Source organism: Calliphora vicina, chromosome 2, assembly GCF_958450345.1.
Source record: "Calliphora vicina chromosome 2, idCalVici1.1, whole genome shotgun sequence".
NCBI classification, from domain to species: domain Eukaryota; kingdom Metazoa; phylum Arthropoda; class Insecta; order Diptera; family Calliphoridae; genus Calliphora; species Calliphora vicina.
In genome coordinates this window covers 129,793,444-129,819,475 of record NC_088781.1, presented here as the reverse complement: position 1 = coordinate 129,819,475, position 26,032 = coordinate 129,793,444, and the positions used below count along the sequence as shown (strand labels likewise).

At 29.8% G+C, this 26,032-nt stretch overlaps 1 protein-coding gene across 1 annotated transcript; it reads right to left on the bottom strand.

The window, feature by feature from the left end:
• Positions 1 to 349: 349 nt before the first annotated feature.
• On the bottom strand, positions 350 to 22,089 carry Su(H) (recombining binding protein suppressor of hairless). Its single transcript, XM_065501817.1, has 4 exons — positions 20,577 to 22,089; positions 6,658 to 7,538; positions 6,254 to 6,461; positions 350 to 749 (listed from the first exon to the last, which is right to left on the bottom strand). The coding sequence occupies exons 1-4, from the start codon at positions 21,321 to 21,323 to the stop codon at positions 429 to 431; spliced, it is 2,157 nt and encodes a 718-aa protein (XP_065357889.1). The 5' UTR covers positions 21,324 to 22,089; the 3' UTR covers positions 350 to 428.
• Between the last annotated feature and the right edge of the window lie 3,943 nt (positions 22,090 to 26,032).

Genomic DNA, 26,032 nt, shown 5'->3' with positions numbered 1-26,032 from the left:
AATGAGTGAAATTGGTTTAAAAAATAAAATAAAAATGTAAAAGTGTTGGAAAATAATAAACATTTAAAATGTTATTTACATGATAATATTATAATATGGAAAATTAGTTTAAATAATACTAATTATGTTATTAATGTTTTAAACTAAATAATTTTATATTAAGGTGTTTTCTTTTTCGCTTTAAAATTTAATGGAAATGACAAGAATTTGTTTTTAAAGTGGAAATATTTTTGTGTTTTTGTTTTAGACAAAAAGTTAAAACTCCTAAATCTGGTTTATAAAAAAGTATAAATGTTTATAAAAATAATAATAAATACATATTTTTGCAAGTGTATAAAAAAAATGTTACTTTGATTTGTTTTGTTCTCATTTTGCTGTAAAGGTTACAAACTTAATTTTAAATACCAAACAAAAATTGTAGGCAGCACTCAGGATAATCCACCCGCATGTGTATTCCATTGCACTTCTGACATAGAGGGTAAGGTTTGTTGTTGCTGCTGTTGTTGCTGATGCATGTGGTTGGCATTCAGGCCCTGTGAACCATCACTGGGCGAACCAACATTGTTGTTATTATTGTTACTCATGCTCGTTAGATTATTGTTATTAAGTCTTGTACGCATTACATCTTCGGCCTGGGTACAGTGTGGCCGGGGTCCCGGTTCGGGTGTGTAGGTAAATGTTAGACCGGTGGCATAGATGATGCCATCGTTACGTACTAGAGATATAGGCACTTGTGTGGGTTGACGGACCTTAAATGAAAACAAATTTTGATGTAAAATTTTTTGTAGGAAAACAATTATTTATTAATTCAATATTTTGGGAAAAAATTTAAAAAAAAAAACAAGTAAGAGAGCTATATTCGACCCTTTAGCATACACTTTAAAATACAAATTTTATATAATTTTAGGTAAACAAAATCAAATTTTTTTTTTTAATTTTTCAGTTAAACAAATTTTATGCGAAAAATTAATTTTTTCTTTTAAAATTTAAAATTTTATAATTTTTTTGGGGAAAAAAATTTTATAATCATTTTTTTTTGTTGAGAAAAATTTTGGTTAAAAAATATTTTTTCCGATTTTGACCCATTGTAGGTCCAACTTACTATAGCCTTATATACATCGTTGCAATCGATTTTGAAATATCTATCACTAGATATCCATATTGTCTATATTAATGACTCGAGGTTGTCTCGGTTTTTTTCGATTTTAAATAGCAACCGAACCGGCAGAATTCCCGATATATTGATGCATCAATCATGTTTGTAAGTTATTTGGGGGCTACGGAAAGTTGATTTCAACAAAAAGATGGACATGGCTATATCGACTCCGCTATCTATAACAATTATATATACTTGATGGAGTTGCAAATGAAAAATTTAGAAATTACAAACAACAGCTAAAGCTCTTAAGACAACGATTTTATGGCCAAATCAGGGCGGTACGATTTGTTATCAAAAGACTTCGTCGCCGAAAAATCGAAAAAAAATTTCAATAGCGAAAATATGTATAATAATTGCCCAGATTCTGTATGTCAATGAAAGATCATTGTGGATCGGAAAGTCTTGAACTCTAAGTCATTGTATATTTCCCAGATTTTCAGATTCAGACCATTCAGGTTTAGGAGATCAATCCCAAAGAAACATCGTTAGTTCTTTAAAAACAGTTTGATCAGTTTCTTCCTAAACGATCTCTAAGATCTTTAAGTTATATAATTGTGGAAGTTTTTCTTGGAATTACAATCATTGAGTTAAGGCAATTGTATGTTTCGCATAATTCTCGATTCAGGATAATAGCGATCATAATAGAAAATCAATTAGAATGAGAGGATATAGATTTTAATTGCAAATGAGCACCGCTAAAAACTCTGCAGGTAAAATACTTGAGTTTTACGTGATCGTTGTACAAACCAGCGTCATGACTTGAATAAGAAAGTCCATGAACGATTTTTTTAGAGCAAATTTAGTATAGATCAATGCTATCCAACCCTTTTGGTACTATGCGCCTCTTTTTCTTTTTAAAAAACTCCATTTCCCCCAATTATTGGATGTATGACTTAAAAATACGAGATTTTCAATAGATGACGTATTTTTTGATCGAGGTTTTTGTTTTAATTTAATGTCATTTTGAAGGGTACATATCTGTCATTTATTCCCATTATAGTGTAAACAACGTTTTTTTTTTGCTTCGAAAATGTCGAATTTTGTGCCAACAAAGCGTCATATACTCGTACAGGAAGTTTTGCTTTACTTCCATAATTGCTCAATGAAACTTATGGTGAATGTGTTTCATCAATTTTAACGAGCGGGAGATGGTTCAGAAGTGGTGATTTCAACAAGGAAGACAAAGATCGCCCAGGACAGCCAAAAAAGTTTGAAGACTAAGAATTGGAGTAGGGTTCCTACACGGGAAAAATTTCACCTGGAATTCCCGGGAATATATTTTTGTTAATTTTTGGGAAATGTTTGTCGGGAATTTCTTCATAAGTTTTCTTCTAAAAGTTACAATATTCAGATACGTTTCGATGGCCAAATTTATTGAATTATTCTATTATATCCATAGATTTTTTCGGATCTAGCAAAATATAGTCAGTTGGCAAAGAAATATTAATGTTGAAATAATCTTATGCTTTTAAACGAATTATTAAGATACCTAACATTACAACTATTAGGGATACATATTCAATGATTATAATTTATATTTAGAGAATATAATAACAATAATAGTGGTATTTGTTTATCTACAATCAGATTTGAAAAATTTCTCTAACTACGCATATTTTATAGATTTAACATGGTCGAAATTCTTTTTTAATTAAACAAGGAATTTATTGATTTTATACTGATTAAAACTACGACTGTGACAATACCTATCAAATGCAACTATTAAATTAGAAACCCCTATAAAGGCTGGACCAACAATCAAATATAGTTATTTTATACTTCTTTTAAAACCCTGGTAAAATTATAAGTCAATTTATCAGAAAAAAATTTTCTGGTTTTTGGTTTAATTTAGTGTTAAAAAATTCCCGGGAATGAAACGATTTTTTAATTTCCTCCCGGGAAAGAAAAAAGTCCGCGAAATTAGGAACCCTAATTGGAGGCATTACTCCATGAAGATTGTAGTCAAACTCAACAAGAGCTTGCAAAATCATTGGGAACTACTCAATCAGCAATTTCAAAATGATTGCAAGCAGCAGGATTCATCCAAAAGCAGGAAAATTGGGTACAATACGAATTGAAATTGAGAAACCTTAAAAGACTATTTTGTATGTTCGAAAATAATTTTTGCTCCGAATCAGTACTTGCGATGAAAAATGGTTCCATTACGATAACCCGAAGCGTAAGAGATCGTATGTGAAGCCCGTCCAAACAGCAGAATCGACAACAAAGCCAAATATCGAAGGCGTTAAGGTAATGCTCTGTATTTGATGGGTCCTATTTATTATAAGCTGCTGAAATCTGGCCAGACCATCACAGGAAACCTGCAGCGAACGCAACTGATTCATTTGAAGCCGTCGGCACAGCTCGTCATTGATTACACACCATGAGTTACTGAAAGAACACTGTCTGGCCAGTTCATCTGCTATCGCATTTCCCTGTATATTACAGTGCCCTGGTACCCTACATAATCAGATTGTGTATAGTTCCATTAATGCTTCTAGAGCCCTCTTACAGTTCACCACTATGCTCGAGTGTACCATAGCATTTCAAAGCCCTCAGTGCTGCCGGACTATCATAAATTGTCACTACAGACCTCTCTGTGACGTCTGCCCTTATTAAGTCCGTGGATTTCCAGATTGCTAGGAGCTCTGCCTGGAAGACGCTGCATTCGTATGAGAGTCTGTACTACATAAACTTCGGCACCCGTGCATATCCCATTTTTGACCCATCAGTGAAAACTGTACGCCTTTCAAAGAGCTGTTCAGATCCAACCCACCTACTTGGCAACACAATTGAAAACCGAAGTCTAAAGTCGTTACCCTATTGTCTGAAATCCCATTAGGGATGCTAGCCTGACCAATTAGACCTCGTGTGTCCTACCCGCTTTGGTCGTACCAGAAAAGACTGAAGGCAAGTGCCTAACCGCCAACTTGCCACATAGTCCTCAATTTGCAGTAAGTTAAGGATTATATCCAATGCTGCTTGAGGTGTGCTACTGATGGCACCAGTTATGCCAATGGAAGCACATCTGTGAAGTTTACTGAGTATTCCTATAACTACATTTTCTCATTGCATTCCACCAAACCATGCAACCATAAGTAATAATGGGCCGTACAACCGATGTGTAAATCCAGTTTACCAATAGAGTTCCTGCAAGTGTAGTAGGCATAGAGAACCCGTTTTAAGCCTTTTCCGAGTATTCTTCTTCCATGATAATTTGTTATCAAGGAAGGTCCCTAAATACTTGGCTCCATCTGATAAATTCAGCTCCGGCAAATTAAAACTCTATACCCTATACGTTAGTTACCCTTAAAGGTAACTATAACAGCAAGTTGTAATAATGGCCCTAAGTTAGTTTGATTTGATTTTATGAACATTTTTAATGGTGTTTTCTTTTTTGGCATAAATGCTGCATTTATTCTGCCTTTCTTTGTGTTCTTTTCTGAAAAAAATGTAGTTTGGTCGTGTTCTTTTCTAATAATGTTACCCTAAAACCCTGAAGATATGCTACATAGTTTTTTTAATATTTAGTAGCTACATAAAAGAAAATTGCATAAATGGTAATGATTTTGTTCTATTGTGATCGTTAAAAATGCAACACATTATGAGGGTATGGGTAACATTTAATAAATGGTACACAATATATAGGCAACATTTTGTGTCAGAAAAGAAAACACCATAAGTGCCTTATTTTAATTTAAATAGCTTTCAGCTCTCAATATCTGGTTATCGTTTTTCGTAACGATAAACCTCAAATTAACTCCAATTTTTTTTTTGTATGAGAACTGTCAGTTTATCGTCACGATAAAAAAATAACCAGAGATTGAGAAAATGGGGGTAAGTGTTTCACTAGTTTCCATATCATTCCGTTGTGAATTTTATTTGTAAATTTATTTTAAATTGTGTTTCATTTAATTTTATTTCGTTCCTGCTTCAATTAGTGACATATTTAACCAGTTTTTTAAATGCAGCTTTATAAAGACATTCCCATCATTTAGAACCATGGTAGGCGTTCATAATGTTCAGGTTACGATGATTTTCGTCAAGCAACCCGAATGTGAACAAAATAGCGTAATAGAGCATAAAAATACACACATTTCATTCAGTTGCTTGATGTTGTTGTAGATATTTAATTTTTTACGCAAAAAAGCACACAAATTAAATGCCTCTTTTTGCCTACCAATGATTTAGAACCTTTATAAAGAAAGTAAGATATTCGACTGTGCCGAATCTTATATGCCCTTCACCAAATTATACTTCAAAATACAAATTTTAAATATTTTTAGGTAAACAAAATTTTTTTCCAAAGTTGTTTTTTAATTTTTTGGGAAATTTTTTTTTATCGAATTGTTGTTTTAAAATTTTTTTTTTGAAATTTAAGAATTTTTTTTAAATTTAATTTTTTTTTTAAAAAATTTGAAAAAAAAATTTTCGTTTTTAAATTTGAAAAAAAAATGTTTGGTTTTTAAATTTTTTTTGTTTAAAAAAGAATTCGGTATAAAAAATGTTTTTTTCCGATTTTGACCTATTGTAGGTCCAACTTACTATGGTCTTATATACGTCGTTGCAAGTCTTTGAAATATCTATCATTAGATATCCATATTGTATATATTAATGACTTAGTAATCCAGATATAGGTCAAAAGTCGTGGTTGCCCTGGTTTTTTCCTCATATTCCAGCCATTTATGGACCGATTTTAAATAGGAAACTTCTCGAAAGCATGTCTGACAGAATTATTGAAGATTTGGATCCCAAAGATATCTGGGGTCTTCAGAAAATTGATTTCAACAGACAGACGGACAGACAGAAATGGCTTAATCGACTCCGCTATCTATAAGGATCCAGAATATATGTATATACTTTATAGGGTCAGAAAATTATATTGTGGAAATTACAAGAGGAATGACAAACTTATATATACCCTTCTCACGAAGGTGAAGTGTATAAAAATTCAATAAAATTGGCTCCTGCAACCCATAAAATTATCTAAATCTAATAACAAGTCTTATATTCTATGATTTCTCCAAATTTTTCATACATTTTTCTAGAGGACTTTCTCTTTAATTTCTTAAAATAAAACTGAATTGTACTTACCCACAACCATTCACCTCTAAATTGTGATATTTCGGGTACAACACACAGCAGCGTTTCGGTGCAACGATACATGGTCTCGGCCTCAACATCACCGAACCACACTTGTAGATGGGGTGTAAAGTTATCGCCACTTAATTCTAACATGGCAACATCTCCGCCACCATTGAGATTCAAGGAATTAACTATGGGTACTGGGGTAACGGGGTTACTAAAAAATTAAGAGAAAAACAAATAAGAAAAATTATTAGTAACGGGTAACAATAATGCTTCAAAAGAAGAAAATTATTTTTAGATAAAAAAAATTTAAAAAATTGTGTAGAAAACTTATTATAAAATATCATTTTAAAACCAATTTTTTTAATTTTCTCCAATATTTTAATTGTAATTTAAAAATGACTACTTACGATACTGGTCCCATGCCCTCATAAAACTGATACTCCGCCTTGTCCGTCGATATAATCGTCCAACATGCCCCATCATTTATCATCTCCTTATTTGGTTCCTTCGGACACGGCGTTGCCTGAAACTGTATGATTTTCTCTTGCGACAAACACAAATACATGCGATCCGTATCCTTCATATAAAACGCACACTTGTGCAGCTGCGACACAGGATCATCAGCCTCCAGCAACGCCATTTGTTTATCCACTTTACGTATAATTAAACGCGGCAAAGCCATACCCGATACCGAACACACCAGTTTCACGGTGGCACCATAATGTATATAACCATCACGCACTTGAAACTCTTCCGATTCCGATTCATTGTCATCGAGCAGGTGTATGGTAAAGGCTCCCCATTGTGTGGACGAAGCATGAAAGTGGCCATTCTCCACATGCAGGTAACGGGTAGAGACAGTTTGTGAACGTAAACGATTGAAAAGAGCCACATTGGTGCCACTGGCTATACAGAGATCGGCATTTTTAAGGGATTGTTTCTTTTTCGAGGGTTTCGAAATGACTTTAATGCGTTTGGAATTGAAAACACCAATATCATGACCATTGCCATAGAACATTTTCACCGACAGCATAAAATGTTTACGTTTATCGGAATCGGAAATGAAAAGGGTTTTTGCGGCACAGTACTGTTTGCCATTTAGATCGAGCTGCTGCATGTCTTGATCGGCACTGCCAATACCGATAAAGGCACACAGTTGGGCACCCTGTTCACCTTCACCTTTCTGCAGCATTTCCTCGTAGCGGCGACGCCAACCACTGCCAAAGAGATAAATACAGGGAGGTGGACAGAAGAAACGTTTCTCGTTGCCGTAGGATTTTTGGGCGACCTGGAAAGAGTAAAGTAAGGGAAAAATGAGAAATATACAAAATGGAATTTTTCAGAAAAAAAAGTTTTTCACAAAAAAAATAGTGTTTCAATAGATCCCATATCGTTTCCTAATAAATTCTCTATAAATAATAGAAGTTTTAGAAAACATGAAAATATTAGTGTTTCAATTAATTCCATTCCGTTCCAGTTTTAATTTTCGCCATATTTAACTAATTTTTGAGGTTTTATAACTTCTAAAATATATGGCTTGTTTTTCTCTATATTATTTTAATCTATTAATTAAATTTTCATGGCTTATAGTAAGTGTTTCACTAATTCCATTTCGTTCCTTGATGAAATTTATTTCATAATTACCTTTAAATTGACTAGTTTACCAGACCATATATTGGAAATTTGAAAATATTAATGTTTCACTTAATTCCATTTCGTTCCAGTTTTAATTTGCGCCTTAGTTAACTATTTTTTGACGTTTTATAACTTCTAAATTACTGGGCTTGATTTTCTCTATAATTTTTTAGCATGTTATTTAAATTTGCTTTTAGTGTTTCACTAGATTCCATTTTGTTCCTTGTTTTATTTTATTTGTAAATTATCTTTAAATTGAGTTATTATAATAAAAGTTTCAGAAAACATGAAAATATTAGTGTTTCACTTAATTCCATTTCGTTCCAGTTTTAATTTTCGCCATATTTAACTATTTTTTGAGGTTTTATAACTTCTTAAATATATGGCTTAATTTTCTATATATTTTAAAATTCATTATTTAAATTTTCATGGATTTTAGTAAGTGTTTCACTAGATTCCATTTCGTTCCTAGTTAAATTTTATTTAAAAATTCTCTTTAAATTGGGTTATTAATAACAAACGTTTTAGAAAACATGAAAATATTGCTGTTTCACTTAATTCCATTTCGTTCCAGTTTTAATTTGCGCCTTAGTAAACTATTTATTGAGGTTTTATAACTTCTAAATTAGTTGGCTTGATTTTCTCTATAATTTTTTAGCATGTTATTTAAATTTGCATGGCTTTTAGTAAGTGTTTCACAAGATTCCATTTCGTTCCTTGTTAAATTTTATTTAAAAATTCTCTTTAAATTGGGTTATTAATAACAAACGTTTTAGAAAACATGAAAATATTGCTGTTTCACTTAATTCCATTTCGTTCCAGTTTTAATTTTCGCCATACTTAACTAATTTTTGAGGTTTTATAACTTCAAAATTAATTGGCTTGATTTTCTCTATATTTATTTAGTTAATTATTTAAATTCCCATGGCTTTTAGTAAGTGTTTCACTATATTCCATTTCGTTCCTTGTTAAATTTTATTTGTAAATTATCTTTAAATTGAGTTATTATAATAAAAGTTTCAGAAAACATGAAAATATTAGTGTTTCACTTAATTCCATTTCGTTCCAGTTTAAATTTACATCATATTTGCCAAATTTTTGAGATTTTATAACTTCAAAATTATTTGGCTTGATTTTCTCTATAATTTTTTGGCTTGTTATTTAAATTTTCATGGCTTATAGTAAGTGTTTCACTTGATTCCATTTCGTTCCTAGTTAAATTTTATTTGTAAATTCTCTTTAAAATGGGTTATTAATAACAAACGTTTCAGAAAACATGAAAATATTAGTGTTTCGCTTAATTCCATTTCGTTCCAGATTTAATTTTCGCCATATTTAACTATTTTTTGGTGTTTTATTACTTCTAAATTATTTGGCTTGATTTTCTCTATATTTTGTTAGATAATTATTTAAATTTCTATGGCTTTTAGTAAGTGTTTCACTAGATTCCATTTCGTTCCTTGTTAAATTTTATTTGTAAATTAAATATAAATTGGGTTATTAATAACAAACGTTTAAGAAAACATGAAAATATTAGTGTTTCACTTAATTCCACAGCGTTCCTTTTTTAATTATTCACATATTCATCAAAATTTTCAGTTTTTGTTACTTCTAAATTATTTGCCTTGATTGTCTTTTCGCTTTTAAGTTAATTTTTGTAATTTAAATAGTTTTTAGTTAGTGTTTCAAATGATTCCATATCGTTCCTTGTTAAATTTTCTTTCTAAATTCATTTTAAATTGAATTGTTAACCACACTATCTACATGAAACCTGTAAATTTTAGAGTTTCACTCAATTCCATTCTGTTCCTGTTGCAATTTGAGCCATATTGAATTAGTTTTATGAGACTTTATAGATTCTAAATTATTTGTCTTGATTATTAGGCCTTTAATTTCATAATTTATACCACCCTGCTCCAGTTTACTTCTTATTACCTGACCAGTTAAGCAAAATTCATCAAAAATTCTTTGTGGTCTTCTTAATAAATTATCGTCGCCCCAAAAACAACAACACCTTTTTATGAATTTTCAAGTAAAAATCTCACGTTGTTCTTTGAAGTGTAACCGTAAGGTAAAACCCTCAAAGACCATTCCAACTCAACAAGAAAAAAGTGCATACAACAAGTAAGCAAGCACCTGATTAAAAACCTTTTAAGCATGCGCTGTATTTAACCACCAAAGTTGTTAAACAATTTTGTGTCTGTTTGTTTGTAGGTATGTACATACAATTTCCTTAAATAATAAACAAAATAACAAAAAAATAAATAAATCAAATCATCTAACAACATCTTAACTCTAACCACAGAAATTTTATTCAGTTTTTCCAATTCAATTTGTCTATTTCTCAAAACAAACGAACGACAAATTCTCAAACAAAAAAAAATAAATAAAAACAATAATTGCAATAATAAATTAAAAGCGTAAAATAAAAACAAAATAAGTTAACAAAAAAAAAGAATCAAACATCAGAATTATGATTAGGAATTTAATTGTATTACAACTTTAATTAAATTTAAAAAGCACTTGTGCTGACGAGTTCTAACTACGACGACGACAGTGGTGATGATGATAATTTGTTTAATGCAAAAGTTATTCAGGTGTGAAGGATGTGAGTGAGTGTAATGTCAGTATTGAGAACATGGCAATCCTTTTTATATTTGACATTTCATTATATTATCTTCTTAAATACATACATTTTCAGTTATTATTCTTTTTCCTTTTTTCAATTACTCTTGTGAGCACACGTGTTATATATATTGTAAATCCTTTTCTTTTAATTAAATAATTTGTAATGAATTTAAATGAAATTAAATAGTGTTTTAAACAGAAGAGCAGCGTGTATTTATTTCAACAAACACAACAGAATTGGCGACGAAGAAAAACTAGGAAGAACATAATCGTGCATAACCTCAGAAATGGAGGCTCAAGTCCAACAATTGCTGCAAGCGATTACAGCTATGACCGCGGCAATGCAACGCCAGCAAATCCAGCAGAGTCAACAAACGTCCAACACCAGCGTTAACATTATATCAAGCTTTGACGCATTTGATCCCAAAATTGAACAATTTAAAACATACAAGGATCGTCTGCAAATTCATTTTCAGATCAAAAAGATTTTTGAGGATAAGGAGATGTGTGCAAAATTGTTACTACAATACATTGGTTCACCAACTTATTCGCTGTTGACCACATTAGCAGCTCCTAAGGACGTTAATCAACTAAAATATGATGAGATTGTTGCGCTTTTGGAAACACATTTTTGTCCCAAAAAGAATGTCTTAGTGGAACAGCACTGTTTCCTATGTGAAGTTCAGAACGAGAACCAGTCTATTTTAGAATTCGTTGCGGTTTTACAAAAAAGAGGAATTGAATGTGAATTTGTGTGTGAATGTAAAAAGTCGGTGGCAGACATTTTTCTCAGAGCTCAATTCATCAGGGGTTTACGTGATTCTTACATTCGTGAACAATTGTTACAAAATCCGAAAGCTACATTTAAGGAGATTGTAGAAAAAGCAACAGCATTAGAAGCAGCAAAAGTAGACAACAGAGTGATTGGCAATAGTTCTTCATGTTCAACAACTGATGTACATCAAACACAATACACACACACACACAATCGTAAAGGAAGGAATCGTAATCGTAACATATCTAAAAATCAAACATCAAAATCAAAAACAAGAGTAAATTACAGTGAGCTAGGTATAGAAGGTTTGTGTCTTCGATGTGGTCGTAACAATCACTTATCAACAGAGTGCACAATAAACAAACATAATTTGAAATGCAAATCATGTGGCAAGACTGGTCATGTCAAGCAAGTATGTATTCAAAGTAAAATTAAACAAAACAAATCAAACAAAAACAACAATACATCAAATTCAATTGAGACGTACACAAGTGATGAAGATTATTTTGGTGTTAACCAAATCATCGATATTTACAATAAAAACGTTATTTCATCTGTAGATGCACACAAATTTTTTATAAAAGTGAAAATAGAAAACAAAGAGCAAAGATTTGAAGTTGATTCAGGTGCGGGTTTTACTTTATTGCCGGAGACAGATTTTAAAAAATTAAACATAAAAGCAAATATCAACAAAACCAATATTGCCTTTCGAGCGTACACCGGTGATATTTTTGTACCTTTGGGTGTTGTTAACGTCAATGTACAATATAACAACAAGTCATCAAATGAAGAAATGTATATTGTGTCGTCAGAGCATTCTGCACTGTTGGGTCGTGTCTGGATCCGACATTTACAAATCAACCTTGCAGACATTGATCAAGACGAGCGTGAACAAGGAAATAACTATCAAGTAAATTCAATAACACAAATTGAGCAGCAATTCTCTGAAATATTTCAGGAGAAGGTAGGGTGCATTCCTGAGCTAGTTTGTAGTCTTAAATTACATAAAGATGCAAAACCTGTGTTTATTAAGGAAAGGCAAGTGCCTTTCGCATTGCGAGAAAAAGTGGATCGTGAGCTAGAAAGTTTAGAACGTGAAGGTATAATAACAAAAGTCAATACCAGCAATTGGGGTTCACCATTGGTGGTGATACCGAAACCTGATGGTAATGTCCGTTTGTGCGTTGACTATAAAGTCGCAGTTAATCCGCAGCTAGAAGCAGCTCACTATCCTATAAAAAGAATAGACGAAATTTTCAACAGTTTGAAAAACTCGAAATACTTTTGTAAGTTAGACGTCTATAAAGCATATTTACATGTGCTGGTTGATGATGAAAGTAAACAAATACAAACTATTTCAACCCACCGAGGTACATACCTCATGAACCGTTTGTCCTTCGGAATAAAAACCGCTCCAAGTGAGTTTAATCGAATTTTAGACCAAATTTTACAAGGGTTAGAAGGTACAATTTCATACTTTGATGACATCGTAGTTCATGGGGAAACAATGAACCAGTGCGAAAAAAGACTAATCAAATGCCTAGAAAGGTTAAATAAGTATCAATTACACTTAAATAAAAAGAAGTGCGAATATTACAAAAATCAAATCAAGTACCTTGGATATGTAGTAAGCCACAATAAAATTTCAAAATGCCAGGAAAAGGTACAAGCGATTATGGCTCTTCCAGAACCACAAAACGTAGATGACACGAGGAGGTTTCTTGGTATGGTTACATACTATTCCAAATTTATACCCCATGTATCAACACTTACGTTTCCATTACGCCAGCTGTTAGAGAAAAACAACAAATTTATATGGACTGCCAAGTGTGAAGAATCATTCAAAAGGTTGAAAGAAGAAATACTAACTGACAGAGTACTAGTACCTTATGATGAAAATTTGCCTGTAACTCTAGCGTGTGATGCCAGCCCAACCGGCATAGCAGCGGTGTTGTCACACGAAGTAAATGGAGAAGAACGTCCAGTGGCATTTATTTCTCGTTCGTTAACGAAAGCAGAACAAAACTACAGTCAGCTCGACAGAGAAGCTTTAGCCATTATTTTTGCAGTGGATAAATTCTTTATGTATCTTTATGGTAGAGAATTCACCCTCGTAACTGATAATCGTCCACTTTCAAGAATTTTTCATCAAAATTCAAAAACACCTGCAATGACATCCGCAAGACTTCTTCGATATGCATCATTTCTTCAAGGTTTCAACTACAAAATAAAACACCGTAGAGCAGAAGACAACATCAATGCTGATTGCTTATCTAGAGCACCAATTAAGGTAATAACAAATTTTGAACATTTTCTAAATGAAGAAGTACGGATCATTCAAGAACAAAAAATCAATGAAATTTCGACTTTTGCAATTACTGCAACGAGCATTGCCAAAGAAACAAATTGTGATTTAGAGTTGTTAAAATTAAAGCAAGATTTAGTAAATGGTGAAAACTACGATGCTGAATACTCAGTTCAAGACGGTGTTATCTTCAAGGGCGAACGAGTTGTAATTCCACTAAAATTACGTGACGAAATTTTGAAAGAACTGCATTACACACATTGTGGTATTGTAAAGATGAAGCAATTAGCGAGGAAATATTGTTTTTGGAGAGGCATAGATTCCGATATTGAGCGTTTTGTTAAATCGTGTGCCAGTTGTGCCAAAATAAAGAACAACCCACCAAAAGTAGTTACACATCATTGGGAGGAGCCAAACGAAAATTTCCAACGGGTCCACATCGACTACGCCGGACCGTTTCAAAACCATCATTTTTTGATATTGGTAGATGCAAAATCGAAATGGCCAGAAATTCGTATAACAAAAGATTTCCCAACGACTGAAAAAACTATTTCAATGTTACAAGATATTTTTTACACACATGGTCTTCCGCAAACTATTGTCTCAGACAATGCTACCATTTTCCAAAGTTCAATGTTTAGGAATTATTGTTTTGATAATGGAATGGTACAAAAGTTCATAGCCCCAGGCCACCCAGCAACAAATGGCTTAGCAGAGCGATACGTCCAGATATTAAAATCAAAATTGAAGGCGATGGAAGACGTCAAATTACCATTGAATGTTAAAGTGCAACAAATACTTTTTCGATATAGAGCAACCCCATTAGCAAATGGAAAAAGTCCATCAACACTCTATCTGGGTCGTGATATAAGGATCAAATTAGACGCAATACGTCCAGTAAAGCAATCAAAATCAATATTAATAACTCCTGTGGTTCGTCAAATTAGCGTGGGAGAGAGAGTACAGTTGCGATGGTACGATAAAGGCAAACCGACGTGGAAATTTGGAACCATAATAGCGAAGTTTGGTCGTTTACATTATCAAGTGAAGCTGGACAATGGATACGAGCTAAAGCGTCATATAAACCAGTTATACAAATCTGACGTAAATAAACCGAAAAAAACAGTAACGTTTGAGGAAACTCCAGTACAACAAAAAGCTAGAATTGAAGAAGTACAAATAGAAACTACAGCTGCAAATCCAGAACAGTTTATTCAACCACAACCTTTGGAAGAACTGGAAGGCTTAAGACGATCCAACCGAGCTAGAGGACCTCCAGCCCGTCATATGGACTATGTGCCTCATTAAGCGTGGGAGATTGTAATGTCAGTATTGAGAACATGGCAATCCTTTTTATATTTGACATTTCATTATATTATCTTCTTAAATACATACATTTTCAGTTATTATTCTTTTTCCTTTTTTCAATTACTCTTGTGAGCACACGTGTTATATATATTGTAAATCCTTTTCTTTTAATTAAATAATTTGTAATGAATTTAAATGAAATTAAATAGTGTTTTAAACAGAAGAGCAGCGTGTATTTATTTCAACAAACACAACAGTGAGAGAACAAAAAAATTAATGCAAACAAATTTTGAATATAAACTACTAATATAGTAATGATGACGTACACCAACCAACTTTGTTAAGTTTCAATTGTTCAACTTTTGACCACAATGTTGAACTTTTTTCTTATTTTTCTTACAGTTTTCTAGACTTTGCATAATTAAGGGAGTTTGAGTTTAGCTTACTTAGCTGTAACCAAAAATATTTAACTTGTTTAAGCAAAACCAAAAGAATTTTTGAATAATTGACAAAACAATTTCAAAACTATAACATAATTTACATTTTATGATTTAAGCTTAACAAAAGAGATAAAATAAAGCAAAAATGTAGTTTTTCATGCGGTTAAGATTTAGTAATAATAACTTTTGAAGGCAGTGGTCATTTTTCTCACGCAAACTATGTTTCGTTGAACTAAATGAAAGATTTGTGGACATATTTTTCTTTTCTATCCTAAGCTCCAGATGAATTTAAAGCAAATTACCGCAACTTTATTTAATTAATGAACCTTTAAATTACTTTTACGAACAAAAATATTGTATTAATTGATGGCAAATCCTTAAGAAATTGCTAACCAATGCGTTTTTTGTATTTTAAAAGAAAATATTGCTCCAGTCCTAAATGAAGTTTTATATAAATCATTAAAAAATAATAATTTTGAAACTTTATGAAACCTGATTTATAAACGATATACCATATTTGTTTAACATCGAAAAGTTTCCTTTTAAATTTTTAATTTTTGTACATTTTTAAAACTTAAAGAAACTTTATTTATAAACTTATTCACTTATTCAATACAACAAAGTACAATTTTTAACTTTTGTCTCTTTTAAAACATAACGAAACCCTATTTTCCGAACTTATTTAATTTATATCGATTTTGTGCTAAGTTCCTTTTACTTTAAGATAAGCTTATTTTGTATTAAAGGAAATTTTGTAAATTTCTGCATTTAGAAAACTTAACGAAACTTTATTTTCTTAACAAATATCATTTTAAATGATGTCTTCTAATCGTCAAAGAGTTAATCTAAATTGTAGTTTATTGCTATTGAAATTTCTCACTTAACTTAATTTTTAAAAACTTAACGAAACCTTATTTTTTGAAACAAAAGATTTTGAACGAAACTATTGCCATATTCGTTTATCATATATAAGCTACTTTTAAAATAAAATTTTTTTTCTCATTTTGGACAATTTAAAAAACTTAACGAAATTTTATTTTTTGAATCGGAGCAAATGAAACCGATTTTTTGTCATTTTTGCTTTAGTTAGATAAGCTTCTTTTGATTCTTAAAGAAATTTTTAATTTTTAGCCTATTAAAAAACTTAACGAAACTTTAGTTTTTAAACTGAACCCAATGAAATTGATTTTTTGTCATATTATCTTTATTTATACAAGCTTCTTTTTTAATTCCAGTAGAAATTTTAAATTTTTGTCGATCTAAAAACGAAACTTTCTTTTTATTAACAAAGTCGAAATAAAATAAATTTGTCCATAATTATGTAACTTAGATATGCTTCTCTTGATTCTTTAAGAAATTTCGATTTTTTTTTTCATTTTAAAAAACTTAACGAAAATTTATTTTCTTAATTATACAAACTTTGAATATTTGTAAAAATGAATCACTTAACGTAATTTAGAAAAACTTAACGAAACCTTATTTTTTGAAACAAAAGATTTTGAACGAAACTATTGCCATATTCGTTTATCATATAAAAGCTACTTTTAAAATAAAATTTTTTTTCTCATTTTGGACAATTTAAAAAACTTAACGAAACTTTATTTTTTGAATCGGAGCAAATTAAATCGAATTTTAATAATATTTGCTTTAGTTAGATGAGCTTCTTTTGATTCCTTAAGAAATTTTTAATTTTTAGCCTATTGAAAAACTTAACGAAACTTTAGTTTTTAAATCGAAACAAATTAAATTGATTTTTTGTCAGATTTGTTTTACTTATATAAGCTTCTTCCGATTCCATTAGAAATTTTAAGTTTTTGTCCATCTAAAAAACTTAACGAAACTTTCTTTTTATTAACAAAGTCGAAATAAAATAAATTTTTCCATAATTATGTAACTTAGATATGCTTCTCTTGATTCTTTAAGAAATTTCGATTTTTTTTCATTTTAAAAAACTTAACGAAAATTTATTTTCTTAATTATACAAATTTTGAATATTTTTTTTACATTTTCAATTTACCTAATTAAATGTTTGTTAAAAACTGTAAAAAAGGTTTAGAGCGAAACTATTGCCATATTTGTTTTGTTTAAAAAACTTAACGAAAATTTATTTTCTTAATTATACAAATTTTGAAATTTTTTTTTACATTTTCAATTTACCTAATTAAATGTTTGTTAAAAACTATAAAAATGAATCACTTAACGTAATTTTGAAAAACTTAACGAAATCTTATTTTTTTAAACAACAGGTTTTGAATGAAACTATCGCCATTTTGCTTTATCATATATAATCTACTTTTAAAATAAAGAAAATTTTCTCAAATTGAACAATATAAAAAACTTAACGAAATTTTATTTTTTGAATCGGAGCACATGAAACCCACTTTTTGTCATACTTGCTTAAGTCAGATAAGCTTCTGTTGATTCATAACAAATTTTAAATTTTTAGAAAATTTAAAAACTTAACGAAACTTTAGTTTTTAAACCGAACGAAATGAAATTGATTTTTTATGATATTTGCTTTATTTATGTAAGCTTCTCTTGATTCAATTAGAAATTTAAAATTTTTGTCCATCAAAGAAAGTTTCGTTAAGTTTTTTACTTAACGAAACTTTCTTTTGAACGAAACTATTGCCATATTCGTTTATCATATACATAAGCTACTTTTAAAATAAAAACAATTTTCTCATTTTGGAGAATTTAAAAAACTTAACGAAATATTATTTTTTGAATCGATGCAAATGAAACCGACTTTTGTGATATTTGCTTTAGTTAGATGAGATTATTTTGATTCCTTAAGAAATTTTAAATTTTTATCATCTAAAACACTTAACGATACTCTCTTTTTTTAACAAAGTCAAAATAAAATATTTTTTTTCCATAATTATTAATTTGATTTTATATAAGAAATGTAGAATTTTTTCATTTTAAAAAACTGAATATTTTTTTTTACATTTTCAATTTACCTAATAAAATATTTGATCAAAACTACAAAAATTTATCACTTAGCAATATTTTGAAGAACTTAATGAAACTTTACTTTTTTTAACGAAGGCAAAATAAACTCATATTTACATATTTTTTTACTATATATGATAAGCATCTTTTAATTTCATCAGGAATTTTAAATTTTTTAACCATCAAAAAACTTAACGAAGCTTTATTTTCTTAATTAAAAAAAACTTTGAATATTGTCTTTATATATTTATAAAATCAAATTAAATTGTTGTTCAAAACTAAACAAAATTTTCACTTAACGATATTTTGAAAAACTTAAAGAAATCTTATTTTTTTAACGTATGCATATTTTGATTCCATAAGAAATTTTAAATTTTTGTTCTATTATGAAACTTGACGAAACTTTATTATTTTAATTAAGAAAATTTTTAAGATTTTCTATACATATTTAAAAATTTTGAGTTTTTGTCAAATTAAGAAAATTAACGAAACCTTTTTACTCCATTAAGAAAATGTTTTATGTTTTCTTTACATTTTTAACACAACTTAATTAAATTGTTGTTTAAAATTATAAAAATTTCTCATTTAAGAAAATTTTTAAAAACTTAACTAAACTTTATTTCTTGAAAATGAATTATTAATATTTGATCAAAGACGTGGAAGGATATTAGAGGAAATTTTTCGTACATTGACGGTTGTGTCTTTCACACTTCCGGATCAATGTACTATTATTCACCCTCAAATTTCGGCTATAAAGAGGACATTTAAACTTTTATTCCATAAAACCAGAACCAGTTCCCCTTAGGGGTTATTGTGTAATTCGATTCGAATGAAAACATTTTCGAATTTCTATGTATTAATCATACAATTTCGAATGACATTTTATTCGAAACTAGTTTTGGTTTTATGGAATAAAATGATTTCATATTCGGATCTATACTGATAGCCAGGTACTGATGAAATATATCGAGGGTGCGACATACAAGTTGGTGCAGGATTGCCGGGAATATCTTAACTAGATGGTAAAAAATGTCACACAAACTTCACTGAAATCTTAATTCAGAATTACAAATTTCAGCAAATCATTTCATAAAAATATTCCTAACGTAACAAATTCTTTAGCTTCATTTAAAGGCTTTTATTTGAATCGAATTCATTCATTGTTGAATTAATTCATAATAAAATTTATGAATTTTATTAAGCTAATTTGTAATGTATTTGAATTAAAGAAAACTTGAATGATTCAATAAGAAATTAATTCTATAAAGAATGAATTCTTAAAGGAATTATTCCTAGAAATTAATTCGTAATGAATTCTAATTCTAATTTTTAATGGATTTCAATTAAAGAAAACTTGAATGTTTCTATAAAGAATGATTCTATAAAGAAAGGAATTATGCCTAGGTATTAACTCTTAATAAATTCTTTAATGAAATGATTAAGAGAAACAATTTAATTTGATTTTGAAAATTGAATTAATAATAACGGATTAAAATTTTAGGTTATGCGATTTTTTTTAAAGTTACCTGTAAATTAATAAAGTTATAAGTTCAAAGGGTTTTGTTGAACATGAAGTTCCTGAAGAGAGCATGCAGGTATGGTTCTTTATTTATTTAATATGCTCTATACTAAATTACTCCAGCATTTGGGTCTTATTTTAACTTAAACTCAGTAAAAATATTTCACAAAAAAATGCCAGGAGTCGTCTTAAAAAAAATCCTTGAAAAAATGCTCAATCCAGATTAATTTTTAAGTATTTTTCTTAACTATAAAAATCAACTATAATAATTTAACAATTTTATTCGATTCAGAAATCAAAAACTATATATCGAAAATTTTAAAAATTGATTTTGGACATTGATTCTGTATTTTAAAAAACAAAATCGATTTTTTGTTGGCAGGACTTTTTCATCTTATAGAATTCATATAGCTTTTTATATAAAAAATATTTTAATTTAGAAAAATATTAGCTTTATTTCAGTACTCAATAAATTTTGACCATTTCGGGCAGGTTCTCATACTCAATACACAGGACACAGTTGCTTAATTATTTTTCTAATAAATTCTGACTATAAACGAAAATTTAAATGCAACTAAAATTACTTAAATTAATCCAAACAGGACTAAACAAATTAAATCTACTCAAAATGTAAATGCAATTTTCAGAAAATAATTGTGTCACCAAAAAATATTAACCTCGACATACGAAATAGAATATTTCTGTTTCCACAGAAGATTCTCCTATTACAAAAAATCTTACTTTAATTGATAATAACTCACCTTTGCATGCAATATAACAATAACCATATCGTTACGTTCCCTCATATAACGTTCCATAGCATCGCGGGTTAATTTTTTCTCCTCAATATGTGAACGAAATGATGTGGCAGATGAGAGTGAACTGACGGAGGTATTAAGGCCGGTGGACATAATTGAACCACCTCCGCCGCCGCCACCACCTGGATTGCCACCAGTAAGGCCGCGTGGCAACATGGCCAAATGAGGATGATGTTGCTGCTGTTGTTGTTGCTGCTGCTGGTGTTGATTGTGAGCCTGCTGGTGATGATTGGGCGGACTGGGAGGCATTAAACCGCCATTGCCACCACCGCCGCCACCAACAGCATGATGTAGAGGAGGACTGGGTGGAGTTTGAGCATAGGCATTATTGGCCATGCCAGGACCAGCGCCTAAACCAAAGTGAGGCATATGGTTTAATGGGTTGTTGGTGAAAGGAGTTGATGCTGATGGGGCAGGTGATGAAGAGGAATTATTATTAGTGCTGTTATTGTGATTAGGTGACGTTAAAGGATTGTAATTATCACAGTTGTTGCTGCTGCTATTGTTGTTGAGATTGTGGGCCGGAGAATGTTGCTGTTGTTGCAGAAGATAGGCAGTTGTGGTAGCTGCTGCTGCTGAATCGCCACAATTTGGAATGCTGGAGTTCTCAAAGATCATATAATTTTGCGTTAAATTCAAAGTGGAATCCTGAGGATCGGTTATAAATTGTTGTTGCTTAAAACACTGCATTTAGTTAAAAGTTTAACATTTTACTTTTTAAAATAAGCTGGACAACAACATTGGTTTAATTTGAGTTATTAATAAATACATTTTATTCATGTATTGTTTTAGATTTATTTAAGCTGTTTATGTTGCTTTTATTGCATTATAATAATTCTTTAAAAATTGGCATTTGTTGTTTTTAATTGGCACTTGAAAATTTATTTAAAAAAAAAACAAATAGAAAACTATTAAAACACAGCAGTGTATAATAATAAACAATAATTTTTGTGTTGGTTTCTTGTCAATTTCTATGTTTTTATCCTTTTTATCGGCTATTTTCTCTACTTCCCGCTTTCGACAGATTACAAAAATAAAAAAAACACACCAACAAAAACATAAATGTATTAAAAACAAGAGGAAATTATAAAAATAACAACAACCAAACGACACATTCTCTTTGCAATGAATTACAAGAACAAAAACACCGTACAAATTCACACACAAATGTCACTTTAGCAGCTGTCAGTTCTCACGCGCCGCGTATGTTAAGTTTACATAGGTTTTATTTAAATTTAGTTTCTGATTTTTTTATTTAATATAATACTTAATATCCTTTTATTATTTATGCACTATGATATTAGTCTTATTAAGAGTAGTTTAGTTATAGGCTGTGAAAATTTAAAACACCGACTGAGCACTTTTTCACAAAACAAACCTCTTTTATTTCGCACCAGCTTTTTTTAGTTTATTTCTTTTATACACCGTTTCTACTTGTTTTACGTTGTTGTTTTCTTCTCCATATGTCGTTCATTCATGTTGTTGTAGTTTATTTTATTAATGCTTGTTCTTTTTCTACCGTGTAGAGTTGTATTTTATAGTAGCATAAAGAAAACTGGTTGACATCAACATGACTGCACACACATACCGTGCATTTCTTAAGGAGTCTGCTTGGCTCACGACCCCCCAAATTTAGTTGATAAAAACTTCATATAAAAAAAATAGTTTTGCGGATGTCAGCCGCTGATAACATCGTAAAGTCATAACAACCCTGTAGTAGAAAGTAAATACTACGCTTTAAATGCAACTGTGCATGTTATTTCAAAAAATATTATTAAATTTAGGTAGTAAGAAAACCGTTATTTTTAACAAGGTTTTGTGGAAAAAATAAGAAAATCGTAACAAGTTTGTTTAAAATATGAATTATAACACTGTTAAATATGTTATCTTTCTTTGCACATTAAAAAACAACCTTAACTTTACTTTATTAAAATGGTATTAAAATTAAAAACTAATTTTGAAATCATCAATGAACAAAGTTTAAATGCCTTAAAATGCAACTTTGCAGTTAAGCTTGTCTCCTTTTATTTCCTTCTTCCTATTTAAGCGGTCGCGACTCGCGAGTGAAAATTTCTTTAATTGTGCATTTATTTGTTAAAAATGGTTTATTATTAATAAAAAAGCTCAACCTGTGTTTAAATATAAAATCAATAAGTGTTTTAAGTGAAATTACAAATAGAAAAAGTAAATAAGAGAAAATAAAATCAACAGATAAAATGGTGGCTGCAGCAGGTACATAATTATGTTAATGTTTTATTAGATTTATTAAAAGCAAATATTTTAAGCGATCCGTATAAAAATGTACTAAACGTTTAATTAAAAACGTTATTCTTATAACAACAATAATATTTCATTAATATGACGACTTCTATTTTAATACACTGAAATTGGAAGTGCTGTCACAAAATCCGTAATATGTATGTATATTTTTTTCAGTGGGAAATTTCATTCGCCACAAATTTGTCATAGGAAAGCTAATTGGACAAATTTTTTACTTAGGCAAAGCAAATGGTAACATTTTTATACCCTACACCACCATAGTGGGGAGGGTATAATGCGTTTGTGCAGATATATTTGTAACGCCCAAAAATATTAGTCTAACACCCACCTTAAAGTATACCGATCGACTTAGAATCACTTTCTGGTCAGCTGGCTGGCTGTCCATGTAACCCTTGTGCGCAGAGTACAGGTCGCAATTTTGAAGATATTTGATCAAATTTGGTACAATTATTGAAACTGGTTGAAATCGGTCCATTAGACCCCTTTCACACTAGGCAATTTAGTTGCGCAAGATACCAGAGGTAATGTCGGGTTGAGGAGAAGAAAATTTTGCATGCTGTTTTGTTGTTGGGCAAGAGACTTGCGCAACTAAATTGCCTAGTGTGAAAGGGGTCTTATTTCACTTAGCCCCCATACAAATGTCCTTCCGAAATTGGACTTTATCGGTCATAAATTTATAATTTATATATGTATTTCCACAAATTCCGCTCCAAATAAGTTTTATATATACAAAATTCATGTCATCATATTTTGTTACGATCGGTCCATAATTAGTCATAGCTCCTATATATACCCGCTTTCGAAAATCACTTTAACGTGCACAAATCGCTTAAAAATGTTGGTATACTCACAAAATTCAACATAGTTAACTTTAATACAGACATAAATCACACGACTTAATTTCATGGTAATCGGTCCATAATTGGTCATAGGGACACAGTTTTTTCTATAGAAAATATTTTGGGACAAAGTATTTTCTATAGAAAATATTTTGGGACAAAGTATTTTCTATAGAAAATATTTTGGGACAAAGTATTTTCTATAGAAAATATTTTGGGACAAAGTTTTTTCTATAGAAAATATTTTGGGACAAAGTTTTTTCTATAGAAAATATTTTGGGACAAAGTTTTTTCTATAGAAAATATTTTGGGACAAAGTTTTTTCTATAGAAAATATTTTGGGACAAAGTTTTTTCTATAGAAAATATTTTGGGACAAAGTTTTTTCTATAGAAAATATTTTGGGACAAAGTTTTTTCTATAGAAAATATTTTGGGACAAAGTTTTTTCTATAGAAAATATTTTGGGACAAAGTTTTTTCTATAGAAAATATTTTGGGACAAAGTTTTTTCTATAGAAAATATTTTGGGACAAAGTTTTTTCTATAGAAAATATTTTGGGACAAAGTTTTTTCTATAGAAAATATTTTGGGACAAAGTTTTTTCTATAGAAAATATTTTGGGACAAAGTTTTTTCTATAGAAAATATTTTGGGACAAAGTTTTTTCTACAGAAAATATTTTGGGACAAAGTTTTTTCTATAGAAAATATTTTGGGACAAACGTTTTTTCTATAGAAAATATTTTGGGACAAACGTTTTTTCTATAGAAAATATTTTGGGACAAACGTTTTTTCTATAGAAAATATTTTGGGACAAACGTTTTTTCTATAGAAAATATTTTGGGACAAACGTTTTTTCTATAGAAAATATTTTGGGACAAACGTTTTTTCTATAGAAAATATTTTGGGACAAACGTTTTTTCTATAGAAAATATTTTGGGACAAACGTTTTTTCTATAGAAAATATTTTGGGACAAACGTTTTTTCTATAGAAAATATTTTGGGACAAACGTTTTTTCTATAGAAAATATTTTGGGACAAACGTTTTTTCTATAGAAAATATTTTGGGACAAACGTTTTTTCTATAGAAAATATTTTGGGACAAACGTTTTTTCTATAGAAAATATTTTGGGACAAACGTTTTTTCTATAGAAAATATTTTGGGACAAACGTTTTTTCTATAGAAAATATTTTGGGACAAACGTTTTTTCTATAGAAAATATTTTGGGACAAACGTTTTTTCTATAGAAAATATTTTGGGACAAACGTTTTTTCTATAGAAAATATTTTGGGACAAACGTTTTTTCTATAGAAAATATTTTGGGACAAACGTTTTTTCTATAGAAAATATTTTGGGACAAACGTTTTTTCTATAGAAAATATTTTGGGACAAACGTTTTTTCTATAGAAAATATTTTGGGACAAACGTTTTTTCTATAGAAAATATTTTGGGACAAACGTTTTTTCTATAGAAAATATTTTGGGACAAACGTTTTTTCTATAGAAAATATTTTGGGACAAACGTTTTTTCTATAGAAAATATTTTGGGACAAACGTTTTTTCTATAGAAAATATTTTGGGACAAACGTTTTTTCTATAGAAAATATTTTGGAACAAACGTTTTTTCTATAGAAAATATTTTGGGACAAACGTTTTTTCTATAGAAAATATTTTGGGACAAACGTTTTTTCTATAGAAAATATTTTGGGACAAACGTTTTTTCTATAGAAAATATTTTGGGACAAACGTTTTTTCTATAGAAAATATTTTGGGACAAACGTTTTTTCTATAGAAAATATTTTGGGACAAACGTTTTTTCTATAGAAAATATTTTGGGACAAACGTTTTTTCTATAGAAAATATTTTGGGACAAACGTTTTTTCTATAGAAAATATTTTGGGACAAACGTTTTTTCTATAGAAAATATTTTGGGACAAACGTTTTTTCTATAGAAAATATTTTGGGACAAACGTTTTTTCTATAGAAAATATTTTGGGACAAACGTTTTTTCTATAGAAAATATTTTGGGACAAACGTTTTTTCTATAGAAAATATTTTGGGACAAACGTTTTTTCTATAGAAAATATTTTGGGACAAACGTTTTTTCTATAGAAAATATTTTGGGACAAACGTTTTTTCTATAGAAAATATTTTGGGACAAACGTTTTTTCTATAGAAAATATTTTGGGACAAACGTTTTTTCTATAGAAAATATTTTGGGACAAACGTTTTTTCTATAGAAAATATTTTGGGACAAACGTTTTTTCTATAGAAAATATTTT